Genomic DNA, 22,060 nt, shown 5'->3' on the forward strand with positions numbered 1-22,060 from the left:
TTTTACTTTTAATTTTTTTTTTAAAATTTAAAATTTTTTCAGGTTAGATTAATAATAATAATAAAAAAGCATACTGATTTTTTTTTCCAAACGAAACCAATATGAAATGAACCAATAGGAAGCGAGTATTTTAGTGTGACGATCCGCAAGTACCTCAGAAAACCCATCTCAGTCGTCAATTCGATACAGAGAAAACACATCAGAAGCACCTCTCCACCGTACGATTCTATTCTAAACAAACACGGTGAAAAGTCAATCTTGGCCGCCTAACCGCCTGGTAACTTCGAAACTCGCGTACTATAAATAAAGGTCACGTTCCCAACCCTCGCCTTCCACCCTTTTGGATAAACTTTTCTGTTTGTTTCCAGTGAAGGTAATTTTCTCGTTCCTAAAGGATATTCGTTTCTTTCTTTGGGTTCAATCTAACACCACACCCCGGTATGCGTCTACACCTATGGATTTTGATCTTCAATTCTTTGAAGTGTTTGTATTCTGGGACCGAAATTCGCCATACGTTTGATATAATTCAACTTTAGGGTTTTTTTTTTGAAATCGGTTCCTGTATTATACGTAGCGATTTAGATCATGTAGTTTGAAATTTTCGTTTGATACCTGACATGTGATGTTCTCTGTGTGATTGCTGAGAAAAATCTCATGAACAAGAAAGAAAAATCTTTTCTTTTTTTGGGGTATCCTTTAATTTTGGAAGCCCTAACGTTTAATAATTAGGGTTTTTAATTCTGGTTATTTTGACAACAATGAAATCAAAATGAGTTGAAAAAAAGAGGGTTTTTCCTTTTGATTTTTATTGAATTGTATGTGAGGTATTTGATTTTGTATTGAAAATTCAGATGGCTCGTACGAAGCAAACTGCTCGCAAGTCGACCGGAGGCAAGGCGCCAAGGAAGCAGCTTGCGACCAAGGTTCTACTTTGTTCTTTATTATCATTCAATTTAATGAACATTGTTTTGGGTATTGATTTATATATATATATATATATATATATTATATGGGGATTGTGATGTTTGTCAATTTGTGAATTTGTTTTTTTGAAAATTTGTGTTTGATTTCTCAGGCTGCTCGCAAGTCTGCCCCAACTACTGGAGGAGTGAAAAAGCCTCACAGATACAGACCTGGAACTGTTGCTCTTCGGTGCGTGGTTTAAACTATGTTTTTGTGAAATCCTAGATTCAATTATCGGTGTTTTTGATCGTTAGATTTATGTGATTTATATATATGATGCAGTGAAATTCGCAAGTACCAGAAGAGTACCGAACTTTTGATCAGGAAACTGCCCTTTCAGAGGCTTGTTCGTGAGATCGCTCAGGATTTTAAGGTGATTTGATCTACTTTAATGTTGCTATGGTTTCCTAGGTTACTTGCTGATGTATGTGGTGTTTGGTATTATTATCTATACTATCTTCTATACTTGCTATTATAAACTGCATAGCCTAGAATACTTTTGAAACTTTGTCACTACTACATTCTCTTTGAAATTGCCCTATTGTAACTGCCTTTATTAGCCAATTTCAAAATTTGGAACTTCTCTAGTCTATTAGCACATGGTGTGCACACCTTTTTGTGTATTATAATGTTAATTTGACATTGGGGTATGTGACATGGATTATAATGCCCCTCTTTTCTTACAAATACAAGTTTTGGTTTTAACCCTTAGATCATAAGCTAGGAGTTATAGATCATGGAGTTTGATTTTTCGCCAAATTTACTCGTCAATAACCCAGGACATTTGTGGTGTTGTAGATATGGGTTTATGACTGCTTTTTAAATATTATAATTATTATTTAAAATATTTTTTTGGAATCACTGAGTTTTTTGGGCTGGCTTTGAATGTTGTTTGAATGCAGACTGACCTGAGGTTCCAGAGCCATGCAGTCTTGGCGTTGCAGGAGGCAGCAGAGGCATACCTTGTTGGGTTGTTTGAAGATACTAATCTTTGTGCAATTCATGCCAAGCGGGTGACCATTATGCCTAAAGATATTCAGCTTGCAAGGAGAATTAGGGGTGAGAGGGCTTAGTTTCTTCGTAAATGGTGGGCCTACTAGAGGCAAAGTTACCTAATTATCTTTAATGATGTTTTGAACCCTTTGAATTGTTTTTTTTTTTTTTTTTTTTTTTTGTGGTTAGTTGTATTACTTATTTGATATGGATTTTTCTTTTCCTTCCCAGTGGATGATTGGTAATTTGGTAGAAACTATAAATGTGACATTATGACTGGATTAATATACTAAGGACTCTATTCTTCAGTGAATTCTTTTGGTTTTTCTGGATCTGTTTTGTTTGACAGGATATTGTCTTTGTCGAATTTATAGTTCTTGTGTTTGGTGGTTCTTCCTTTTTAAATGTGTTTAGCTGTGTTGCATTCGGTGTGCTTGTGCACAAATTCCAAGCACAAATTCAAGTTGAAGAAGATTCAGTGTTTTGGACATAATGATCTACAACAGATACATGCCTTGAGCATTACATTTAGATGTCATAGCAACACACTTACAAAAATATGACTATTAAGAGATGATCTCTGGATCATTATTTGCGAACTTACTGTAATGGTTCAGCTTACTTTCAGTCTGAAAAAAGCTTGAATGGTGGGCATATTTTGGCCCAGCTAATTCATTGTATGCAAAATATGCATGAAGGTCTGCCATTGTTTCTGCATCATTAAGAAATGAATTTTATTTTATGCATGCAATGCATTGCAAAACTATTGAATATCAAGTGGGTAGCCATTCAATGCACACGATGTCCTAAATCTCCATACAAGCGGAATGCCCTGAATGTTGGCGGTGAAGTATTTGATTACATGATGAAAATATCTCAATAATATAAAAATGGATCAAGTAATCAAGATTGACCAAAATAGGATTTGCTTTATAAGCAGCTGTTGCACTTTGACTCGTCCTTACTATACCCATTCTTCACCACCTTGTAAGTTTTTCTTGATGATGATATATTTACTTTAAACAGTGCATTGTCTAGAAGTTCCAATTTTGAACACAAGTCCCATCGGTTGCTCCAATAAATTAACGAAGCCAGTCCCACAAAGAAAACTCGCATCAATTCACTGTACCCAGAAGAAGAAAATACGTTTCCTGGGTAGGGGAAAATACTGAGAAGATATACGACATTTGTTGGAGTAATTTTTTGACTATTTAACTTTCTAATTTTTTAACTATTTTAGAGTTAAAAATATTTCTCTAGAATGATCTTTTTGATTTTTATGAAAGAAAAAATGAAAGGCTTATTTGGTTTGTATTTGAGAAACATGTTTTGAGATAAAAAATTCGAAAATTTATTTGGTTTAGTTTTATTTTAAAAGATGTTTTGAAAAATTATTTTGAGAGAGTTTTGAAAAAAGTGATTGATTTGATGTGTATGAGAGAAATTTGTTTAGAAAACTTGTAAACTAAACAAGTTTTGAAAAAAAATTTTGGAAAAATTTATTTGGTTTGATTACTTTTGAAAACTTTTTTGTAGAGAATTTTTTCCAAAATTTTTTGAAAAACACAAACCAAACAAGGCCAAAATAATTATAATTTAAATGTGACATTTTATCTTATTGATTTTTTAGTTTATTTTGCTTTTTTATGACTAAAATAATCAAAAAAGTCCTTGCCAACTATAGCTACATAGCATCAGCCATCAGGATGCTAATGCCATTCCTCTAAAAGAAAAAAGACTAACCAAGCATTTATCCAAACAATGTATAGGAATTTTGTCTTGATTCTGCTAGAAGAAAGTTATTAGAGTCCGGACCAGAATAGCACAGGACTTTAGAAAAAAGACCCCAATACCATTTGACACTAATAACAGCTCCCAGAAGTATCCAGACAATCACTTTGCACGATGTAACTCGGGAACTAGGATACTTTCCAGGCATCTCCAAAGATATTCATGCACTACATTGGCATTCATAAGGAAAGAGTTTGACAATCCCACAAGCAATAATCTCTTATCATTTGATATATATAGAAAATTTACGCCACTGCTTATGTTTATGTTTTTTGGTGACCTGATTCTGTCACGAAAAAGCCAAAGCCAGAAATAAATAAATAAATAAATAAATAAATAAATATTGAAGGAAAATGAGTTCCATGCAAGTGAAGACTGTAAATTCCTTTGTTACAAGAAACAGAAACAAATATGTTTTTGGACTCAAACTACATACAAGAAAACAAAAAAATTTATTAACCACATTAAATAGCAACTTCTCTTGATATTGCTCGGTTCTTATTCAAGATATTCATCCAGAAAGCCCAAGCAACTTGGATACAATGGCAGGAAACAAAATATATTTAAGTCCTTCAGCAGGTACCGTTTACAATGGACCTGGAAAGATACCATTCTCCCTTTGCTCGTTCCATCTCTCTACCTGCATTTGTAAGCCATACAACAAAGTTAGACAAGATCACCGGAGCATATGCAAATTTCATCATAGTCATATCAACATGTCTACATGGTTGAAACTAATTCCAACACAAAATTAGGTCGCAAAAGCAAGCAAAAGCACAAAATTCAAAACATACCCATTCACCAGGGCACAGAGAGCGATAGTATTTTGCAAACTTGTTACACTCAGAAGCACCATCCCCTCTTGCAGCTACGCACCTGAAAAAGACACCCAAAAAAAAAAAAAAACAAGATAAAAGTGTGGCAAGTGTATAGTTTAAGAAACACATAATTAGGTAACTCAAGTATCTAGATTGACTCACCGATGATACTCAATGTATCGGGTAAAACAATGCCTAGTTTGATTTGTGGTTGGGAAACGGAAATCTGCTGGTGCTGTCTCAATCTGGTATCCAACAACAGTACACAAGGAAGTGTGGAAAGTAGTACACTGCTGATGCAAGAAATAAAACAACAGCTAAAGATCATGGTCCTTTCAAGCTTACCTTAATTTCTGGTGTCTGTTCAACTTCTTGAGTGATGACTTCCTCGAAGGTGGAATTCGCAGGGTTTTTTGCCTCCGGTTCTTCGGTAGGCTTTGTAGCAATATCCAACTTCCCTTCTTTCTCCTTCAATAAATATTGCTGCAATTCAAAGCATCACACAAGAAGGTTTCACCATGAGCAAGCAAAAATTAGCCCACGGAAGATGTGAGCGAGCATGTAACATCCACACAGGTTCCTCTCATGTTCTCATCTTCTGAGTAATTGGCTACATGGTATATTCCAAAAATTACATATACTAGGGCCGAGTTTTTTTTTTTGGATCAGCAATACTTGGGCTATGTTTGAGAGACCTCACTTTGTAGACAAAACATATAGCTAATCACTACTGCCAGCCGATAACAACACTATCTTAAACTACATATACTTGGTTCTTATAGCCTAAAAAGATTGATTAAAAATTATTTAGCCGAGCAATACAGAATATATATATATATATATATATATCACAGCAAAAATATAAATAAATAAATAAAAATTAAAAAATAAAAATGAAGGTGCAAGTAGCCTTTTATTAATGTGCAGTTATTTTTATTTTTATTTTTATGTTAGAATGTCTATAAGAACAAAGCAGAAATGTACACAACAAAATGCAATTAGCCTACTCAGGGATAAACACTATTTGCAATACAAGGAAAGAGTCCAGCAACTCAATGGAAAACTGGGAGAGAGGTTCAGCAGCTTCCATAAGCCTAAGGCAATCAGGAATACTTTGTATAAATATATTAATCATAGTTTAATATAAAAAAATATTTCCTAGAAATATATGTGCAGCAGTAACACTTTGCATGAAAATATTAGAGGGTGAGATACAGAGAAGATAAGCAAACACCAGAAAAATGATTATACATCAGTCTATTGTAAAAAACATGTCCTATAAACATGGTTGTTAGAATTGTGCGATTCGTGATTCGATTCATATGATTCAATACGCGTTTCGATAAACATAATTTGAATCATGCTATTGAATCGGAAATTGAGTAAATTGTGCAATTCAATTTGCGATTCACAACAATTCATTACGATTTTTGTTTCTAAAGCATGAAATTACATCATTTTCGCCAAACTATCAAAATATATAGAATAGATTAATTTTATTGATATAAGTGATTATACTATTGTTGGTGGAGCCTGAAACACTACATACACCTAATCAGATTAGGAAAAAGAAACAAGAAAATTAGTGTTTGGTTAGATTTGGACTCTAAACTATTTCCTTGTTGGTTGAGATTTTTCCTTCTTAATTTACGTTTTGGTTTTGGTTTCCTTATTAATTTAGGATTGGGTTTAAGGCCAACCCTATAAATACACCCATATCTATGTTCTAAATTCATTCATTAGTTTTGTGATCTTAGAGAGAGAGATAGATTATTGTAGAGAGAGAGTTTGTGAGATTGAGTGTGAGAGACTCTTGCAACTCCTTTTATATTGATCTTGGTAAAATCCGCAGTGACTCCGTAGATGTAACCGTGATTTGGGTGAACTACGTAAATCTCGTGTTCCTTTGTAAATTTGATTTTTAGATTCGTTGTGTGCGTGATTGTTTGCTCAAGTCTTGGAGTTTGGTATTAATCATATATACCATAACAAGTGGTATCAAAGCATTGGTTCCTAAAGCAAGAACTACGGCAGACGAATGCAAAGCGAAGATCGAAAAATTCAGCGGTTCAATCTTCGGATTGTGGAAGATGCAAATAGAGAATTATCTCTATTAGAAGGATCTTTATCTTCCTCTCGCAGGAGTGGCCAAAAAGCTAGAAACAATGAAGACTAGTGAGTAGGAGTTACCAGAAAGCCTTGGGTACAGTAAGGCTATCCTTGCTACATCAGTTGCGTTTAATATTTGCAACGAGAAGACAACTAAAAATTTGATGGCTGCTCTGTCACGGATGTATGAGAAGCCCTCAACCACGAACAAAATCCATCTGATCAAGAAGTTGCTCAACTTGAAGATGTCCAAAGGAGGAGTTGCGATTGAGCATATTAATGATTTCAACTCATTGATCAGTCAGTTGAAATTAGTTAGTATCTTGTTTAACGAAGAAGTCAAGGTTTTAGCATAGTTATCAAGTCTTCTTGCAAGTTGGAATTTGTTTGTTGTTGCAGTGAGCAATTCCACCAGTTTGGCAAAGTTGAGCATGGATCATGTAGTGGGTTTGGTTATGAATGAAGACACCCAAAGAAAAGAAAACGGTGAAAGCACTAGTTCGGCGTTGGCAATTGATGACAGAGGTAGGAAGCTTAACAAGGGCAGCAAAAAGAAGAGAAGCAAAGTAAATCGAGGAAAGGTCGATCTCCATCTCGACCAAAGTTTTACAGGCAAGTGTTGAGGCTGCGGTAAAACTGGTCAGACTAGAGAGAGAGAGAGAGAGAGAGAGAGAGAGAGAGAGAGAGAGAGAGAGTTTCTGACATTGAGTGTGAGAGCCTCTTGTAACTCCTTTAATATTGACCTTGGTAAAATCCACAGCAACTCTGTGGATGTAGCCCGTGATTTGGGTGAACCACGTATATCTTTTGTGTTGGTTTGTGAATTTATTTTTTCTAGTTCTTTTACGTTCTAGATTCGTTGTGTGTGTGACTGTTTGCTTAGGTCTTGGAGTTTGGTATTAATCATATATACCATAACATTTACGTGTATATAAATATATAGTATATATATAGTTTAATTATATTGGTATGTACTTCATCTTAAACACTATGTGTGCATTTATATATATATACATATATAAATTATATATTTTATATTAGATAAATAAATATTACAATTCGCGATTCAATTTGTCATTTGACAACTAAGAAGCACGGACACTTCTAAAAAGGTAACGTATCCGTGTCGTGTCCGTGTCGGACACCGACACTCTTTGGACACTTTCCCGACACGTGTCCGACACTCTTTATAACGTGTCCTATCTTTTAAAGACCCGGACACTCTATGGACACTTGGAGGACACACGTGTCCATCTCTTAAACACACATGCCTATCAATTAGACACATGTGAAACTAATTATAAGTTTGAACAAAACAACTTAAGATACAATAATAAAACAAAAATCACATAAATTTATAGGGATTAATGTCATATTGCATTTTTTTATTATTTTTGAATGATATATTCATATATATAACATATAATAAATATATAAAATTATATATTTCATGCGTGTCCCCCGCGTGTCGTGTCCTACATTTTTTGAAAATTATCGTGTCGGCGTGTCCGTGTCGTATCCGTGTCGTGTCACGTGTCCGTGTCCATGCTTCTTAGTTTGACAACAATGCCTATAAATATGTGAGCAGACCAACTAAAATTGCTCGTGTGTGTGTGTTCTATAAACATTAAAGCATAAACCTCAAGATCTAAGTTACCAAGCATTCATGTTATTCACCTCAGGTAGAATCTCCAGGCATAGATCCATATGCCATACGGTGGCGGCTCCAGGATTTTTGTTCTCTCTAGTCAATAAATTTTCACAAATTCTACGAAGAATTTTTTACTATTTTTAATAATTTGACAAAAACAATTTATATTTCTTAAAATCATAAATAAACAAAGTGTTTAAAACCCTCGTACTGACATTTTCCCCAAAAAAGAAATACACAAATATATAAACTTTAATATTGCCATTGATGAGTTTTTGTATTTTGAAATCATTGCATAATTGTTACGTTATCAGTTTATCAAATATCTTATTTTCGATATATGTGATTAAACAATGATTCATCCAATAACCCCCCATCTGATCGTGCAATCAATTCTTTATGAATTTCATTGCTAAAAATGTTATTTTCACCATTTTAGTCCTTATTGGTAAAAGAGATGAGATAAATCCTCCATACCAAATGTCTCCTATCATCTATGAAGCACGAGTACGGGTATGGATACTGGTACGAGTATGATACGGGTACGCCGATATGGAAAGACCTAAAAAAAATAGAATACAAGTACGGCTAGGGTACGTCAATAATTTTTTTATTTTTTATAATTTATAGTTTGAGATTCAATCCACAAATCAAAATTCAATACCAAAACTAAAAGGAGAAATTACAAAATCAAAAGAGAAATCATAGTTCAATAATACCAAAACCAAAGTAAAGTATATAAGCTATTTTAATGACATTAAATAGGAGAAATTACAAAACAAAGTTTCATTCCAAAAGCAAGCTAACCAAAATTTAAAAACTTGAAGTTTTAGTTTTCGCTTTCATCAACTTTATCATTGAATAATACATTTTTCATCTCTGGCATATCAAGTAAAGGATTTACAATTTCAAGTAAAAAAGAATTCTTTAATAAATTAAACATATCCCCACCAATATCCCATAGCTTGGTGTACTCATGAAGTATTCATGGAGTACCCATGAAGTACTCATGGAGTACCCAACTGTCAAAGAATGTATAAAAAGTACCCGGTACGTATTTTGAACATCCGGTACGCATGCAGCCCTATCAGTACCAATACTCGGTACAAGTACGGCAACATTTTCGGAGTACCCATGCTTCATAGCCTATCATCTTATTCTAAACACTTGATCTATCATATGATCAATCTCTCCAACACTGATCATGCGGGTAGGAAAGAGTTTTGAGACAATGACACAAGGGAGATTTGGAATAGGGACTATTTGTATATTAGAAAAAAGAAAAAATGATTTCAGATGCAAGTAAATTGAAGCTTCTAAAATTTGGTTTCAACTCTTTGCAGTGGGTTCAATTAAAGGGGTCAATTTTCCTTAAAAATAAAAATAATTTTTTTCTTCTTCTTCAAAACCAGTGTAATCAATTGATGCCACAACTCTATATGTAGAGCTGCCCCATATTCGCTTCCACATAGATCTTTTATTAGACATATACTACAGATAAGATAAGAAAGAGCAGACCTCAAAAACTAAAACCGCTCACTTGTCCTCTACAAACATTAACACTTTGTTTGGGAACTTAGGGGAGAAAAGAAAAGAAATAATTATGCAAGTTAGGATAGAAAAGAAAAGAGAAAAAAAGACTGTGATTTCTCTCCCTTTTGTTTGGATAAATAGGAGAGAAAAGAAGAGAAAGGATAATGATTTATCTCCTATATTGTTTGGTTAAACTATATAAAAGAAAAGAAAAGAAAAGAAATAATATCATGTTATATTCCCAAATTAACATTTTATAGGTGTTAGTCTTTTATTTCTTCAATATCCAAAAAAGTAGTTCCGGTATTATACCAAAATGACTGTTTATTTTCTCTCCAAATCTCTCCACTTTTGGAGAGATTAAAAAAAAGGGTCATGAGAAAAATGAGTCTCTCTCAAATTATTCCCATTTCACTCCATTTCTCTACTCTATCCAAACAAGTGATAGGAACAACAACAACAACCAAAAAAAAACAAAAAAGCATTTCTTTTATTTTCTTCCCAAATCACCTCATCCAAACAGCTGTAAAGCATGAATCTTTAGAATAAACCTACCAAACAATTCATGTTATTCACCTCTATTAGAATCTCAATGCATAGACCCATATCCCTTGACAGAGATCATCATGCAATTATGACTGCTAAAACGATAATTGAACGAATTCCCGTAAAACACTACACAAATATGATGACATCAAATCATAATTCCAAAAAATCCGAAGTGTCTGAATTTGTGTACACATCAATCTATGAATCAACAACAGCCGATTCATTCAAGTAAAAGCCGATCGAAGAAAAAGCCAATGTCGATAAAAAAAAATTGAAGTAAATTTCATCGAATCCACTCGAATTATCAAAAAAAAGAAAAAAAGAAGATCAAATCGGTAATACAATCCAAGTTCAAAAAGCATTGCAACATTACAGCACACAGAGACACATTTCATAGTACCTCAGATAGGGTTAGGATTGTGGGGGTCTTGACTTCCGCCATGGATGATTGCAGAGGTTGTGAAAGTAGAAATTCGATGAACAATTGTTTTGTTAAGCTGCTCATTCTATATTTAATGGGCTCGCTAAGCCCATCAATTATATCGCTCGGGATCACAAGTTGGCCCATAAAATAGGCTTTTGTTGATTTTTAAGAAAAGGTTTGGGGGAAATAAATAAATAAATAAAAAATCAGGATTGAATTTTTAATTTTGTCAATTTAAATTCTAATTTATTTTATTTTCAGTTTAAATTATTTTCTTATTTTCATTAAGTAAAATTGACGGAAAAGAAAGTATTTTAATCATTAAATTCAACGAAAAAGAATATTTTAGATATTTTAATCATTAAAAATTCATATTTATTTTATTACAATAGTCAAACTCTGAGATTTTTTTAAAATTTTCTTAAATTTTTTTTTTAATAAAGTTTATTTTTTCCCTTGAAATTTCATTGAATTTTATTACCATGTGAATTAACTCTCTCAACATTACCCTATAAAAAAAAAAAAATTATTAGAACTCAATGAAAATTATATAAAAATAAAATAAAATAAAATTTATTGGATATTTTTTTTTTATATTTTAAAGCTCAATTGTAATTATAAACTAAGGTTGAGATGATAATTTAAATCCCTGGTGGTGTTGTACTCACATCATCGCTTTATTATTTTATATATATTCCCATACAAAATCAAAAAGTATATTTCTTTTAACACTTCCCAAACAACAACTTACTAGAAGGTGACATTTACGAATACAATTGGTACAGTACGTGTTTTGTGAGAGAGTTAAATTGTGACAAATAAAATTAAGCAATTATTCTTCAAAAGAAAATGGTTTAAACCAAATAAATTTTAATAAAATTTAACTATAATACCATGCGGAGAATGTTAATCCATTTAATCTTAAAAGTTTTCTTATGAACCAATAAGTCTTTTCAATTTTGAAAAGTTATATTTATTAGATTTGGTACCATTTAAATTTAAGTGAATGCTCTTTCGTGATTCATTTTTACAATATTTTGATTTGTTTTTGGGATAGGAATAAAAATGTAAGGTGTGGAAGATTCTTTTTGGGGGGATTAGTGGCTGAAGTGTTTGTTGTCAAGCGTTAAAATCTACACTTCTGTTAGTATGGTTTTCAGATATTACATTAGAGTGCTTGAAAAAAAAAAAATTCTAAGGAGTTTTTGTGTTATATTGTTTGGAGTATTACATTTGGAAAAAATTTATTTAAATTTTTTTTTTAGAATGTTACGTTGTTACATTTGAGAAAAATGTACTAAGGAGTTTTTTAGTGTGTTACATTGGTATATTACGTTTGAGAAAAGTATACTAAAATTTTTTTTCGGAATGTTACGTTATTATGTTTGAGAAAAATACACTAATTTTTTTTTTAGAATGTTACGTTGTTACATTTGAAAAAAGTAGACATAAATTTTTTTTTTTGAAGTGTTACATTTAATAATTTCAGCATTGTGAGAAAATTCATATTTGTCCCTCAACACGTAACACACGTGTATTTATATTTGACCCTTTATGTAATTCACACTAAAATAAAAAAAAGTAAAAAATCAAATAATTTATAAGATTATTATTTCAAAACTGTCAAAACGACGTCATTTTGGCATGTTTTGCACCCAAAATGACGTCGTTTTGGCAGTTTTAAGCCATTGTGACTACAAAAATTGTGACCCTCTAACATTGTTATTATTTAAAATTTATTAGTGCTTTACTATTTTTAATCAATACCAAGCGTCGAAAAAATATTAACTTATTGAAATTAATCACATAAAAAAAAGAAAACAACATGAATTTGAACATATAAAACATCGGCAACTTAAAATTTTACTCTTCACAATTGATTTTTTATTTATTTATATATTTAAATTTTGAACATTTCTATTCCAGGATAAGACTTGCCATATTGATTACTCTGATGGAGTCAAAAGAGTCAACAATATTTGCATTTCAAAGCTCAGTTATTATCACTTCAATATGTCATTGAATTTACGGAAATGCCTGGTAGCTCGAAGCTACCAGGCTCGAAATGGCTCGAGAGGGAGAGGGAGAGGGAGAGAAAGAGAGGGAGAGGAGAAAGAGAAGGGAGGGAGAGGAAGAAGGTCGGCGTCGTCGCAGCCCCGCCCCGCCGTCGTCGCAGCTCCGGTCGCCGCTGCTGCTTCCTCCTCCGTCGCAGCCTCGCCTCCGTCGCAGCCCAGCCTCCCCTCCTCCTCAAACCGGTTTTTATGGCCCCCTCCCCTCCCTCCTCCTCCTCCTCCTCCTCCTCCCTTCTCTTCTTCTCCCTCCTTCTTCTTCTTCTTTTTCTTCTTCTTCTTCTTCTTCTTCTTCTTCTGCTTCGTTTTGCAAACCAGGAAAAAAAAAAAAAACAAAAAAACAAAATCGACACCAAAACGACGTCGTTTTGGTGTCGAGCCGCGTCTCGAGCCGCGGCATTCAAGCTACGTAGCACGATCGTTGAATTTAACACAAAGTTAAAAAATAAAAAAAAAAATAAAAAAAAAATAAAAAAATTTGCACATGTGAAAAAATAAAAATTAGATCATTGCTTCAACATTCATGCTTGAAAGCTCCTAGCCGCCTGTGCTAGAATTATTTTTATTTTATTTTTTTAAGAAAAATTTAATTACTTTAACAATCAACATAATGTTTTTGATTTTTTTTTCCAACCATTGATCCAAAACTTGTAAGTTTGGATCATACCTGTTAGCACCATAAATCTGTAATTTTTATTATTATTTATTATTTATATAATTGCAGGACATGTGACATCCTCCTACTCATTTGGAGGTTATGAGAAGTTATGAAGACATGGACGGTTATGTGACATTATGAGAATGAAGATGGAAGAGTAGGTAGTTTTAGGTGGTTATTGGATAGTTATTGCTAGAAGTTTTTTCTTACAAATATTTGTCTATAAATAGTCATTCATGGCTACATTGTAAAAGGCCACAATTCAAATCAAAGACAATTGATTTCAATATTTCTTGTCATTTTCCTTATCTTAGGAGTAGTTTAACATATATTTATATTTCGAAGCATTTAGTTTCAGCATTTCATTTTTAAAGCATTTTATTCACATCCTTTCGAAGCATAGTAGTAGAGGTAAGTAATTTTTACTATTGATTGTTCACTCAATCATCTTTCTTTGTCTCCTTCTTTGTTCTTTTAATTTTTCTTTTCTCTACACTTAACAATTTTGAAATCCTCTTTATTGAGGCAAAAGAACTGTCAACGCAATCGTTTGATAACTGGCTTGAATTTAATCTGTAAGAATTTTTCAATCCTTACTGGCACGCTTGCATTTATAATATTTTCCTTCGTAGGAAAAATAAGCCAACAATTTTTGGCACACCCAGTGGGACGTCAAGTGTGATAAATGAAAAATGAATTGGATTTGTTCATTTCAAATAGCCTAGATGACATTTATTGGCGTAAACAAGAAATTTTGGATCATCAAGAAGAGATCTATTTTCTTGATGAAATAAATTTTCATCTCTTACAATATTATTTGGTGGAAGAAAAAAGACACCATTTAATTAGAGAAATTCATCAACTTGATATGAAAATTCACCAATGGAATGATGAGTTATCAACTCTCACTACTAAGTCTTTAATTGAGGCCTTAATGGCCAAAATTGGTGAATTTTTTCAGATTTTTTTCATGATTAAAAATAGCAAAAGTAAATAGTTGATTTCATTAATGGCTCGGGGGGTTTAAGAGTCCGTTTTTAAAGAGCCAAATTATAAAATTAACATAACGAAAGAGTATGTTCTTGAGCCAAATTTGGCTAAGAATGATGTTCCATGCATGGCTTGGGGGGTCTCAAAACTAATTTTTAGAGAGTCAAGTCATGAAAATAACATATCTATGAGTGATTTTCATAAGCCATTAATGGCTAACATGGAAAAACAACCCACTTTGTCAAATAATTATGAAAATCTATTCGGCAAAAGTCATGTTTTTAAAACAAACATGGTCGAAAATAATGAACAAGCCACTGTTCATGAATTCAAATTTTTTGACATTTTTCAAAATGTCAAAAAGTATGAATTTTCATGGTCACACTATACCATGACTTTTGTTATTCGAAATCCATTTTGGATTTGTGGATCACATCAAACATTGACTTTGATGGAATGACTAACAAGTAATATTTCGTTATTGCAATATATTAAGCCAAAATTGTTATTATTAGTTGATCCATAAAACCATCACCATTTGGTTTTGTGGTTACCTTCGAAGCATGTCTCAAGACACTTCGAAGTAGATTATTCATTGAAATATCATTTTATAGCCATTAATGGCTAGTTAAAATGCCAAATTAATTTCATAATAATCCAACTCTTTGGATTTAGTTCGAAGAGATGTCGTGAGCACTTTCAAATGATGACTTTAATCCTTTAGTAATATATGTGACTTTCGAAGGGTGGTTTTGTCATCAATAAACACCTTCAAAATGTAACATGGGACGAGAAAACTTTCGAAATGTGTACCTCCCTTCAAATATATGTAAAATGATAATTAATTAATTATCGAATAATGTCTATTTTTGGCATGATAATTAGTGGCTTTACTGATAACCATTTTTATAGCCATTTGTTACATGAAAATATAACTAGTATTCTATAAAAGTTGGTTCGAAGAACAACGGTTTTGGTGTCTTCGGAGAATTAATAATTGGTTTAAAGCATAAAATTAATATTTTTATTAATTATGTGTGAACCAAAACATACAAAATTTGAATAACCACAATGTTGGCCAAAAGTTGCTTCGAAAGCCTTTTTGTCATAATTTTGTAAGCTTCGAAGCACTCCATCTTGCATCAACAACAGCTTCGAAGAAAAAATAGTGATAGTTGTGAACCTTTAAAGCTTCGCCGAGTATTTCTAAGGATGTAATTCGTCATTTGTTGGCATTTTCGACATTTGAATGATAATTTTAGTCCTCTATACCACATTCGAAGCTGGTTATTTAGCATGTGTAACAGTTTGCTAAGATGAATCATTGGCTTTGTTTTGAAAATATATGGTTATCCTTCGAAACTTTTCTGTAATAATATCCCTTCAATGCGTATATATATAATTCGCAACATCTAGTTATAATTTCATGCTCATTCGAAGCAGTTTATTGATGCTATTATATCATTCGAAACACTTTGTTGATATTATTCGAAGCACTTTATTACTTAGATTAGTCATGTGCTTGGTTCGGCCCTTCAAAAAATTCAAATAAACATCATTTTTAAGGGGTCGCGGGGGGTAATGTAAACACCATAAATCTGCAATTTTTATTATTATTTATTATTTATATAATTGCAGGACATGTGGCATCCTCCTACTCATTTGGAGGTTATGCGAAGTTATGAAGACATGCACGGTTATGTGGCATTATGGGAATGAAGATGGAAGAGTGGGTAGTTTTAGGTGGTTATTGGGTAGTTATTGCTGGAAGTTTTTTCCTACAAATATTTGTCTGTAAATAGCCATTCATGGCTACATTGTAAAAGGCCACAATTCAAATCAAAGATAATGGATTTCAATATTTCTTGTCATTTTCCTTATCTTAGGAGTAGTTTAACATATATTTATATTTCGAAGCATTTATTTTCAGTGTTTCATTTTCAAAGCATTTTATGCACTTCCTTTTCGAAGTATAGGAGTAGAGGTAAGTAATTTTTACTTTTGATTGTTCATTCAATTATCTTTCTTTGTCTCCTTCTTTCTTCTTTTAATTTTTCTTTTCTCTACACTTGGCAATTTTAAAGTCCTCTTTATTGAGGCAAAAGAACCGTCAATGCAATCGCTTGATAACTGGCTTGAATTTAATCTGTAAGGATTTTTCAATCCTTACTGGCACGCTCGCATTTATTATATTTTCCTTCGTAGGAAAAATAAGCCAACAATACCCCATAACGAGCCTTTCATTCATTACAACATATGAGGGTATTTGGTCTCAGAAAGTGAAAATTTTGTTGTAAAAGATATTTAGAGACCAATTTCTATCGTCGTGAGGATAGTCGTTACAAGGTCGTTCCAAAAATTTAAAAATAAAGTTTTTAGCAACAAAATTTTAAAAATGTTATTAATAAATACATTTTTAGGGTCAAAATAATTTGGTTTCAAAATGATTTATTTTTTAAGACAAAAAATTTGATCCTAAAAAGATAATAATTCATAACTAATGTCTAATTTTTTTTGCTAAAAATATAATAAGAGCACTTTTCGTAATAAAAATATTTGATCCTTAAAAAATAATTTTATCTCTAAATTTTTGTTTCTAAAACTTTAACTTCTTTTTTTTTTTGGGTAGTGATTAAGCATCATTGTAACTTTTGTTTCAACCACTCATTATGCTATAATAAAATTCAAAACATCATACACAAATTCACATATGAGAACCACATTTTTCATCATCGTTTTGTACCTAATGTTGAAAAGCAGCCACCTCTTTTCTCCAACTACTAATATCACAAGTAATACGACAATAATATATCTCTTCAATAGTATAGTAGTGATTTAATAGTTTTTGAGATTTTAAATTAAATATTAAAATAAGACATTATTTTATTGGCTCTTTAAAAAATAAAATTTTAATCAATAAATTTTTTTTAGGGGACAAGTTGACAACCTAATGGTTGAACCACTGCTTTGGCTAGATCTGTGAGAACTTTTTTTTTTTCATTGATGGAAATACTGTTACGTGGTTGGTGACACTTTATAGAGTTGTTCAGTTGTGAGAAACATGTTTTTTTATTTTTTCATTTTTGCTCCTACCATTCAACTAAGTTGGAACTCAATTAATAGGTTTGTGTTGGACAATTGGAAAAGTTTACACAACTCCATATCATATTTTATGTAGTTTAACTTTATTTGAAGTTGGGAACCATCTTTAAAAAAGTAAATTAGCTTACAATTTTAATTTAATTATTGACCTGGGAATCACTTATGCCACTTCAACTATCACCACATTGTTTTTAAGTTGTGATAATAAAGTATGGGCATGTTTAATTACCTCACTGTTATAGTGATTGAAAGTCGGAAAAATATGTAGGGTTTATCGGATTATTATTCTGGTATTTGATTGTGGAACAAGGACAAAGAGATTGGAAGTGGAGAATATATAGGTTCCATTAGATAGTCCAATCTAGTATTTGTTTTGCATGGTGCTCAATTTCGGATAATATTAGTATCGATATGAAGGATTAACAGAGAAATGAGAGATTAAATATGATGATGCAGTTTTTGTTGGTAGGACAGGTTGGACTGATCCACGCTCCTCAAGCCTAATGTCCGAATGACCAAGCCCACCAGAGAAACTGCACAAGAGTTCAACGGGGAACGGGGAGTCCCCTAGCGAACCTTCCGACGAGCAAGTTAGAGAGAGAGAGTGGAATACGTAGATAGATTAGAGATAGAAAAGCTTAACCTTCTTCTTGTCTTCAACGTTTGTTTATATCCTTTGGTAATCATTTCGTTGCCCCTTCCGACTTGTCACCTTGGCCAAAAGTTTATGCTATAGCTTACCTTGTTCAGGGTGAGGGCGTGCTGTCCCGACGGAGAGGTGTTGTCGTAATAAATGCAGTGAGGGGGTGCATTAATGGCGATGTGCAGTGGCAATAACTTTGTAGATCTTTGTCTGCTGATGTGGCTTGCCCTTTACCTGCCACGTGTCTGAATATCGTTGGTCCTTCATGCCATGTTGACTTCCAGATGGTGCTGGGCCTTATCAGTTGAGTTATGTATTGGGCCCTAAGTGGTAGGCTTGGGTTGTTTATAGTAGGCTATGGCCTTTATGGGCCTATCAACGTCAGTAGTCCCCCATTCCCAAGCGCAGCTTTAGTCCAACGAAGGGAATAAGGAGGAAGATGGGGGTTGAAGGTCGAGGGGAAGGAACGACCGACTAGAAGTGGCCAAGTGGAGGGACCGACCGTGAGAAGGGCCGACCTCGAAGGGTGACCGAATGGAGGGACCGATCATGAGGAGGGCCGACTGCGAAGGGTTGTCGAGTGGAGGGACCTATCATGAGGAGGGCCGACCGCGAAGGGTAGCCGAGTGGGGGTTGAAGGTCGAGGGAAAGGAACGACTGACCAGAAGTGGCCGAGTGGAGGGACCGACCGTGAGGAGGGCCGACCGTGAAGGGTGACCCTCCTGCGAAGGGTAGCCGAGTGGAGGGACCTATCATGAGGAGGGCCAACCGCGAAGGGTAGCCGAGTGGAGGGACCGATCATGAGGAGGGCCGATCGCAAAGGGTAGCCGAGTGGAGGGACCGACCATGAGGAGGGCCGACTGTGAGGGGTGAGGTGGCGGGGTGCGGGGCTCGGGAGGCGACGCGTCACGTGATGACTTGAAGAGGAAAAGACAGGGTAGGGGAAGGGGGCAGTGAATCGTGGTCGTATACGTGGCAGCATCTCGTGATGGGGAAGGTTAGGCGTTGAGCTAGAAGTGAAACGATAGGTCATTATAGAGTGTTGAAAGGACAGTTTTGGCGGTGTTTTGAAAAATTTTCAAACTGGTGAAATTTAATAGGGACCCTTGGAATACGGGCAAACCTTGGGCCTTTGGGATTATTCGCTTTACCTATCTTTGTGCAAAACATCAAAACGTTCCAAGCGTAAACTCCTTCGTTGCTAACGATACGCCCCTGCAACACTTCTTGAATTTTCTTGCGCTTGCATCCGAAGCTATTCGAAGATATACGAGAGAGATGGCACAAGAGGAAGCAAACACCGCAAGGGTTGATCCGCTAGGGGATGATGACGCGGTTGAATTGGCAGAACAATATAGGAGGGAGAGACAAGTGGAGAAGTCAAGGGAGCCGGCGAGTTTACCTCGTCCGTTGACAATGTTTGCGGCTCCGAAACCAATTAGCCAAGCTGAGCCAGATCACTGGCATACGAAGGCCGACAAGTCAACCGTTACGGCGGAGGAGTTGGAGGTATGCAGAAAAAATACCAGGTGCCTGAAGAAATAGAGTTAATGTTACCGACAGCAACGGAGAGGCCATCCGACGCCCGGCCGGGGGAGCTTGCCCTCTACGAGGAGGCGTTGAAGGGAGGGTTGAGGTTGCCACTTCCACAGGTGGTAGTGGATGTCCTCGACCGACTGGAAGTGGCGCCAGGCCAACTAATGCCCAACGCATGGAAGATTGTACTGGCCTGTGCAAGTGCGTGGCCGAAGGCGAACGAGGGGGCGGCCATGACGGTGGATGATTTTTTTGCCTGCTATAAGGCCTCGGGCCAGCAAGAAACTTGGGTCACTTTGCAGGTGGTGGCAAGAAGGGGTCTGGTGGCGGGGTTGCCGTCATCAATTAAGGGATGGAGGCCGCGGTGGTTCTACATATCCGCGAACGGCGGAGTTGGAGTACGCACGGTGTGGAGAGTACCCACCAAGTCTATGGAGCCAAAGCTAGGGGCGGCCGGGGATGAGAGGGTGAAGAAGGTGAAGGCATGGAGGGAGAAGGAGGGCGTCAGATGGGACGACCTCGTTCAGCCGTCAGCTTTGTTTGCTGCAGGATTGGGCCCTCAGCCGACCGGTGGGGATCTGGCACCAACAGAGCTTGAGGCGAAAATGAGAGCGCAAGAGGCGGAGGACCAGACCATTTTTGCCAAAGCCAATAAGTTCAAAGAAGCGCAGTTAGGCCCACCACCAAAACCGGTCGCGAGGGAAAGAATTCGACCGCGCCTCAAGCCGCTGGGGGAAAAAGACTTGGGCAGTTTTGAGCCATGACCGCCCCTCGTTGATCCAGTGAAGGAAAGGGCAAACAAGGAGGGGGAGGTCTTGAAGAAGAAGAAGAAGAAGAAGAGGAGGGTAGCTCCTGAGGGGGCCTCAGATGCGCCTGGATCGAAGAAGGCCAGGGTGGGTGGTAAGGGCACTCCAATGGCGGAGGAGAGAGGGGAGAAAGGGGTGGAGGTTGCTCCAGAGATGGTGGTTGCCCCAGAGGCGCGGGGGGAGAAGAGTCAAGGGGTCCCAGAGGAAGAAAGACACATAAGCGCCCTCGACCCCAAGATGCAATTGAAGAGTGGGTTAGTTGACCCTAAGGAAGCGATGGAGCAGCAGCCCAAGGGGGGCCCTGCGCCCCAAGGAGAAGGGGCTAGACTAACGACTACTATTTACCACGCTCGCCCAGTGTCTGGGTGGCTGAAGGGAGAAGAAGGCCCAGCCAGGGCGGCTGCAGATCGCCTTGTGGGGATTGTGGACGAGGCAGCCGTGCGCTCGGTGGCCAGGTTCAATGAGGCTGAGCTGCTGAGGGGGTTGTGTTCTGCCCAAATGGAGGTAACCACCTTAGCAGGGGCTCTGCTGAGAAAGGCGGCGGCTGCGAAGGTCAAGTCAGAGGAGGCTAAGGCCCAACTTGCAAGTTTCAAGAAGGAGAGTGCAAGCTGGAAGAAGGCCGCGCGAGGCACGTGTGCCCGGGGTTGGCAGGAGGTTGAGAAGGCGAAGAAAATGGAAGTGTTGGCGATCGTTCAGCGTAATGTCGCCGCTCGAGCCCAAGCTAAGCTGCTTGCGGTCAAGTTGGAGCTAGAGGACAAACGCTGCAAGGTAGTGTCGCTCGAGTTCCAGCTGGCTGGCGAGCAGAAGAAGTTGGGGGATGCTCAGAATGCCTGCACGGTCGCCACTGAGCGGTTTGAAGAGGCTATGATCAACAATGAAGAACTGCGCGCCCAGCAGATCAAAGAGAAGGATGAAGCAGACGTGAAGATTGCTGGGCTACAGAAGGAGCTGGAGGATGAGTGTGCCAGGGGAATAGATGAGAGGGCAAGATTGTAGAAGGAGTTTGAGGAAGAAAAAACCAAGGCAGCCTCTGAAAGGGCAGCATACCCCGATCTGTGCGTTGCAGCAGTAGAGCAATTCAAGGGGTCTGCTGACTTCTAGATGGCGATCGACACCGCAGTCGCCAGCAACTTGGCAAGGCAGGTGTCTGGGGGGGCGGGCTCGTCGGGAACAACCGCTGAAGGCAGGACTGAAGCAGAAGTTATTGAGAGCTTCTAGCGGTCAAACTTCTACAAACACGAAATGGCTGAGTTCTGGGACAGTGGCTGGAAGATGTTCAAGCGGAAGACAGAAGAACTATTCCCATACTTGGACCTTAGCGATGTAAGGATTGCTGAAGAGGACGTGGCCCAGACCCCCTTAGATGAGGGCGTTGAAGAAGAAGACCTGGTGTCAAGTGAGGAGGAGTAACTGGTGTGAACAAAT

General features: G+C 36.3%; 2 protein-coding genes across 3 annotated transcripts; one reads left to right on the plus strand and one right to left on the minus strand.

Annotated features, from left to right (window-relative positions):
- The first annotated feature begins 269 nt into the window (after positions 1 to 269).
- LOC114297779 (histone H3.3) lies at positions 270 to 2,269 on the plus strand. Of its 2 annotated transcripts, none has more exons than XM_028242255.2 (5): positions 270 to 373; positions 852 to 923; positions 1,076 to 1,152; positions 1,246 to 1,336; positions 1,866 to 2,269. In XM_028242255.2, the coding sequence occupies exons 2-5, from the start codon at positions 852 to 854 to the stop codon at positions 2,034 to 2,036; spliced, it is 411 nt and encodes a 136-aa protein (XP_028098056.1). In that variant the 5' UTR covers positions 270 to 373; the 3' UTR covers positions 2,037 to 2,269. The 2 variants fall into 2 exon arrangements, with proteins under 2 accessions (XP_028098056.1, XP_028098057.1); XM_028242256.2 differs by having other exon boundaries at positions 305 to 438.
- A 1,799-nt stretch (positions 2,270 to 4,068) lies between these two features.
- LOC114297778 (cytochrome c oxidase subunit 6b-1) lies at positions 4,069 to 10,992 on the minus strand. The gene is made up of 5 exons (XM_028242254.2): positions 10,808 to 10,992; positions 4,911 to 5,048; positions 4,728 to 4,810; positions 4,542 to 4,623; positions 4,069 to 4,387 (listed from the first exon to the last, which is right to left on the minus strand). Exons 1-5 carry the CDS (start codon positions 10,973 to 10,975, stop codon positions 4,334 to 4,336), a joined length of 525 nt encoding a protein of 174 aa, XP_028098055.2. The 5' UTR covers positions 10,976 to 10,992; the 3' UTR covers positions 4,069 to 4,333.
- Positions 10,993 to 22,060: the final 11,068 nt, after the last annotated feature.

This window comes from Camellia sinensis, chromosome 6, assembly GCF_055761805.1.
Source record: "Camellia sinensis isolate YWXY chromosome 6, ASM5576180v1, whole genome shotgun sequence".
Classification (NCBI taxonomy): domain Eukaryota; kingdom Viridiplantae; phylum Streptophyta; class Magnoliopsida; order Ericales; family Theaceae; genus Camellia; species Camellia sinensis.

Excerpts from the sequence above, each read along its gene's own strand:
- LOC114297779 (XM_028242255.2), top strand. The coding sequence starts at position 852 with ATGGCTCGTACGAAGCAAACTGCTCGCAAGTCGACCGGAGGCAAGGCG. Across the intron at positions 924-1,075 it reads GGAAGCAGCTTGCGACCAAG|GCTGCTCGCAAGTCTGCCCC; the intron begins GTTCTACTTTGT and ends TTGATTTCTCAG. Across the intron at positions 1,153-1,245 it reads CCTGGAACTGTTGCTCTTCG|TGAAATTCGCAAGTACCAGA; the intron begins GTGCGTGGTTTA and ends TATATGATGCAG.
- LOC114297778 (XM_028242254.2), bottom strand. The coding sequence starts at position 10,975 with ATGGGCCAACTTGTGATCCCGAGCGATATAATTGATGGGCTTAGCGAG. Across the intron at positions 4,811-4,910 it reads AACAGACACCAGAAATTAAG|ATTGAGACAGCACCAGCAGA; the intron begins GTAAGCTTGAAA and ends GTTGGATACCAG. Across the intron at positions 4,388-4,541 it reads CTCTGTGCCCTGGTGAATGG|GTAGAGAGATGGAACGAGCA; the intron begins GTATGTTTTGAA and ends TTACAAATGCAG.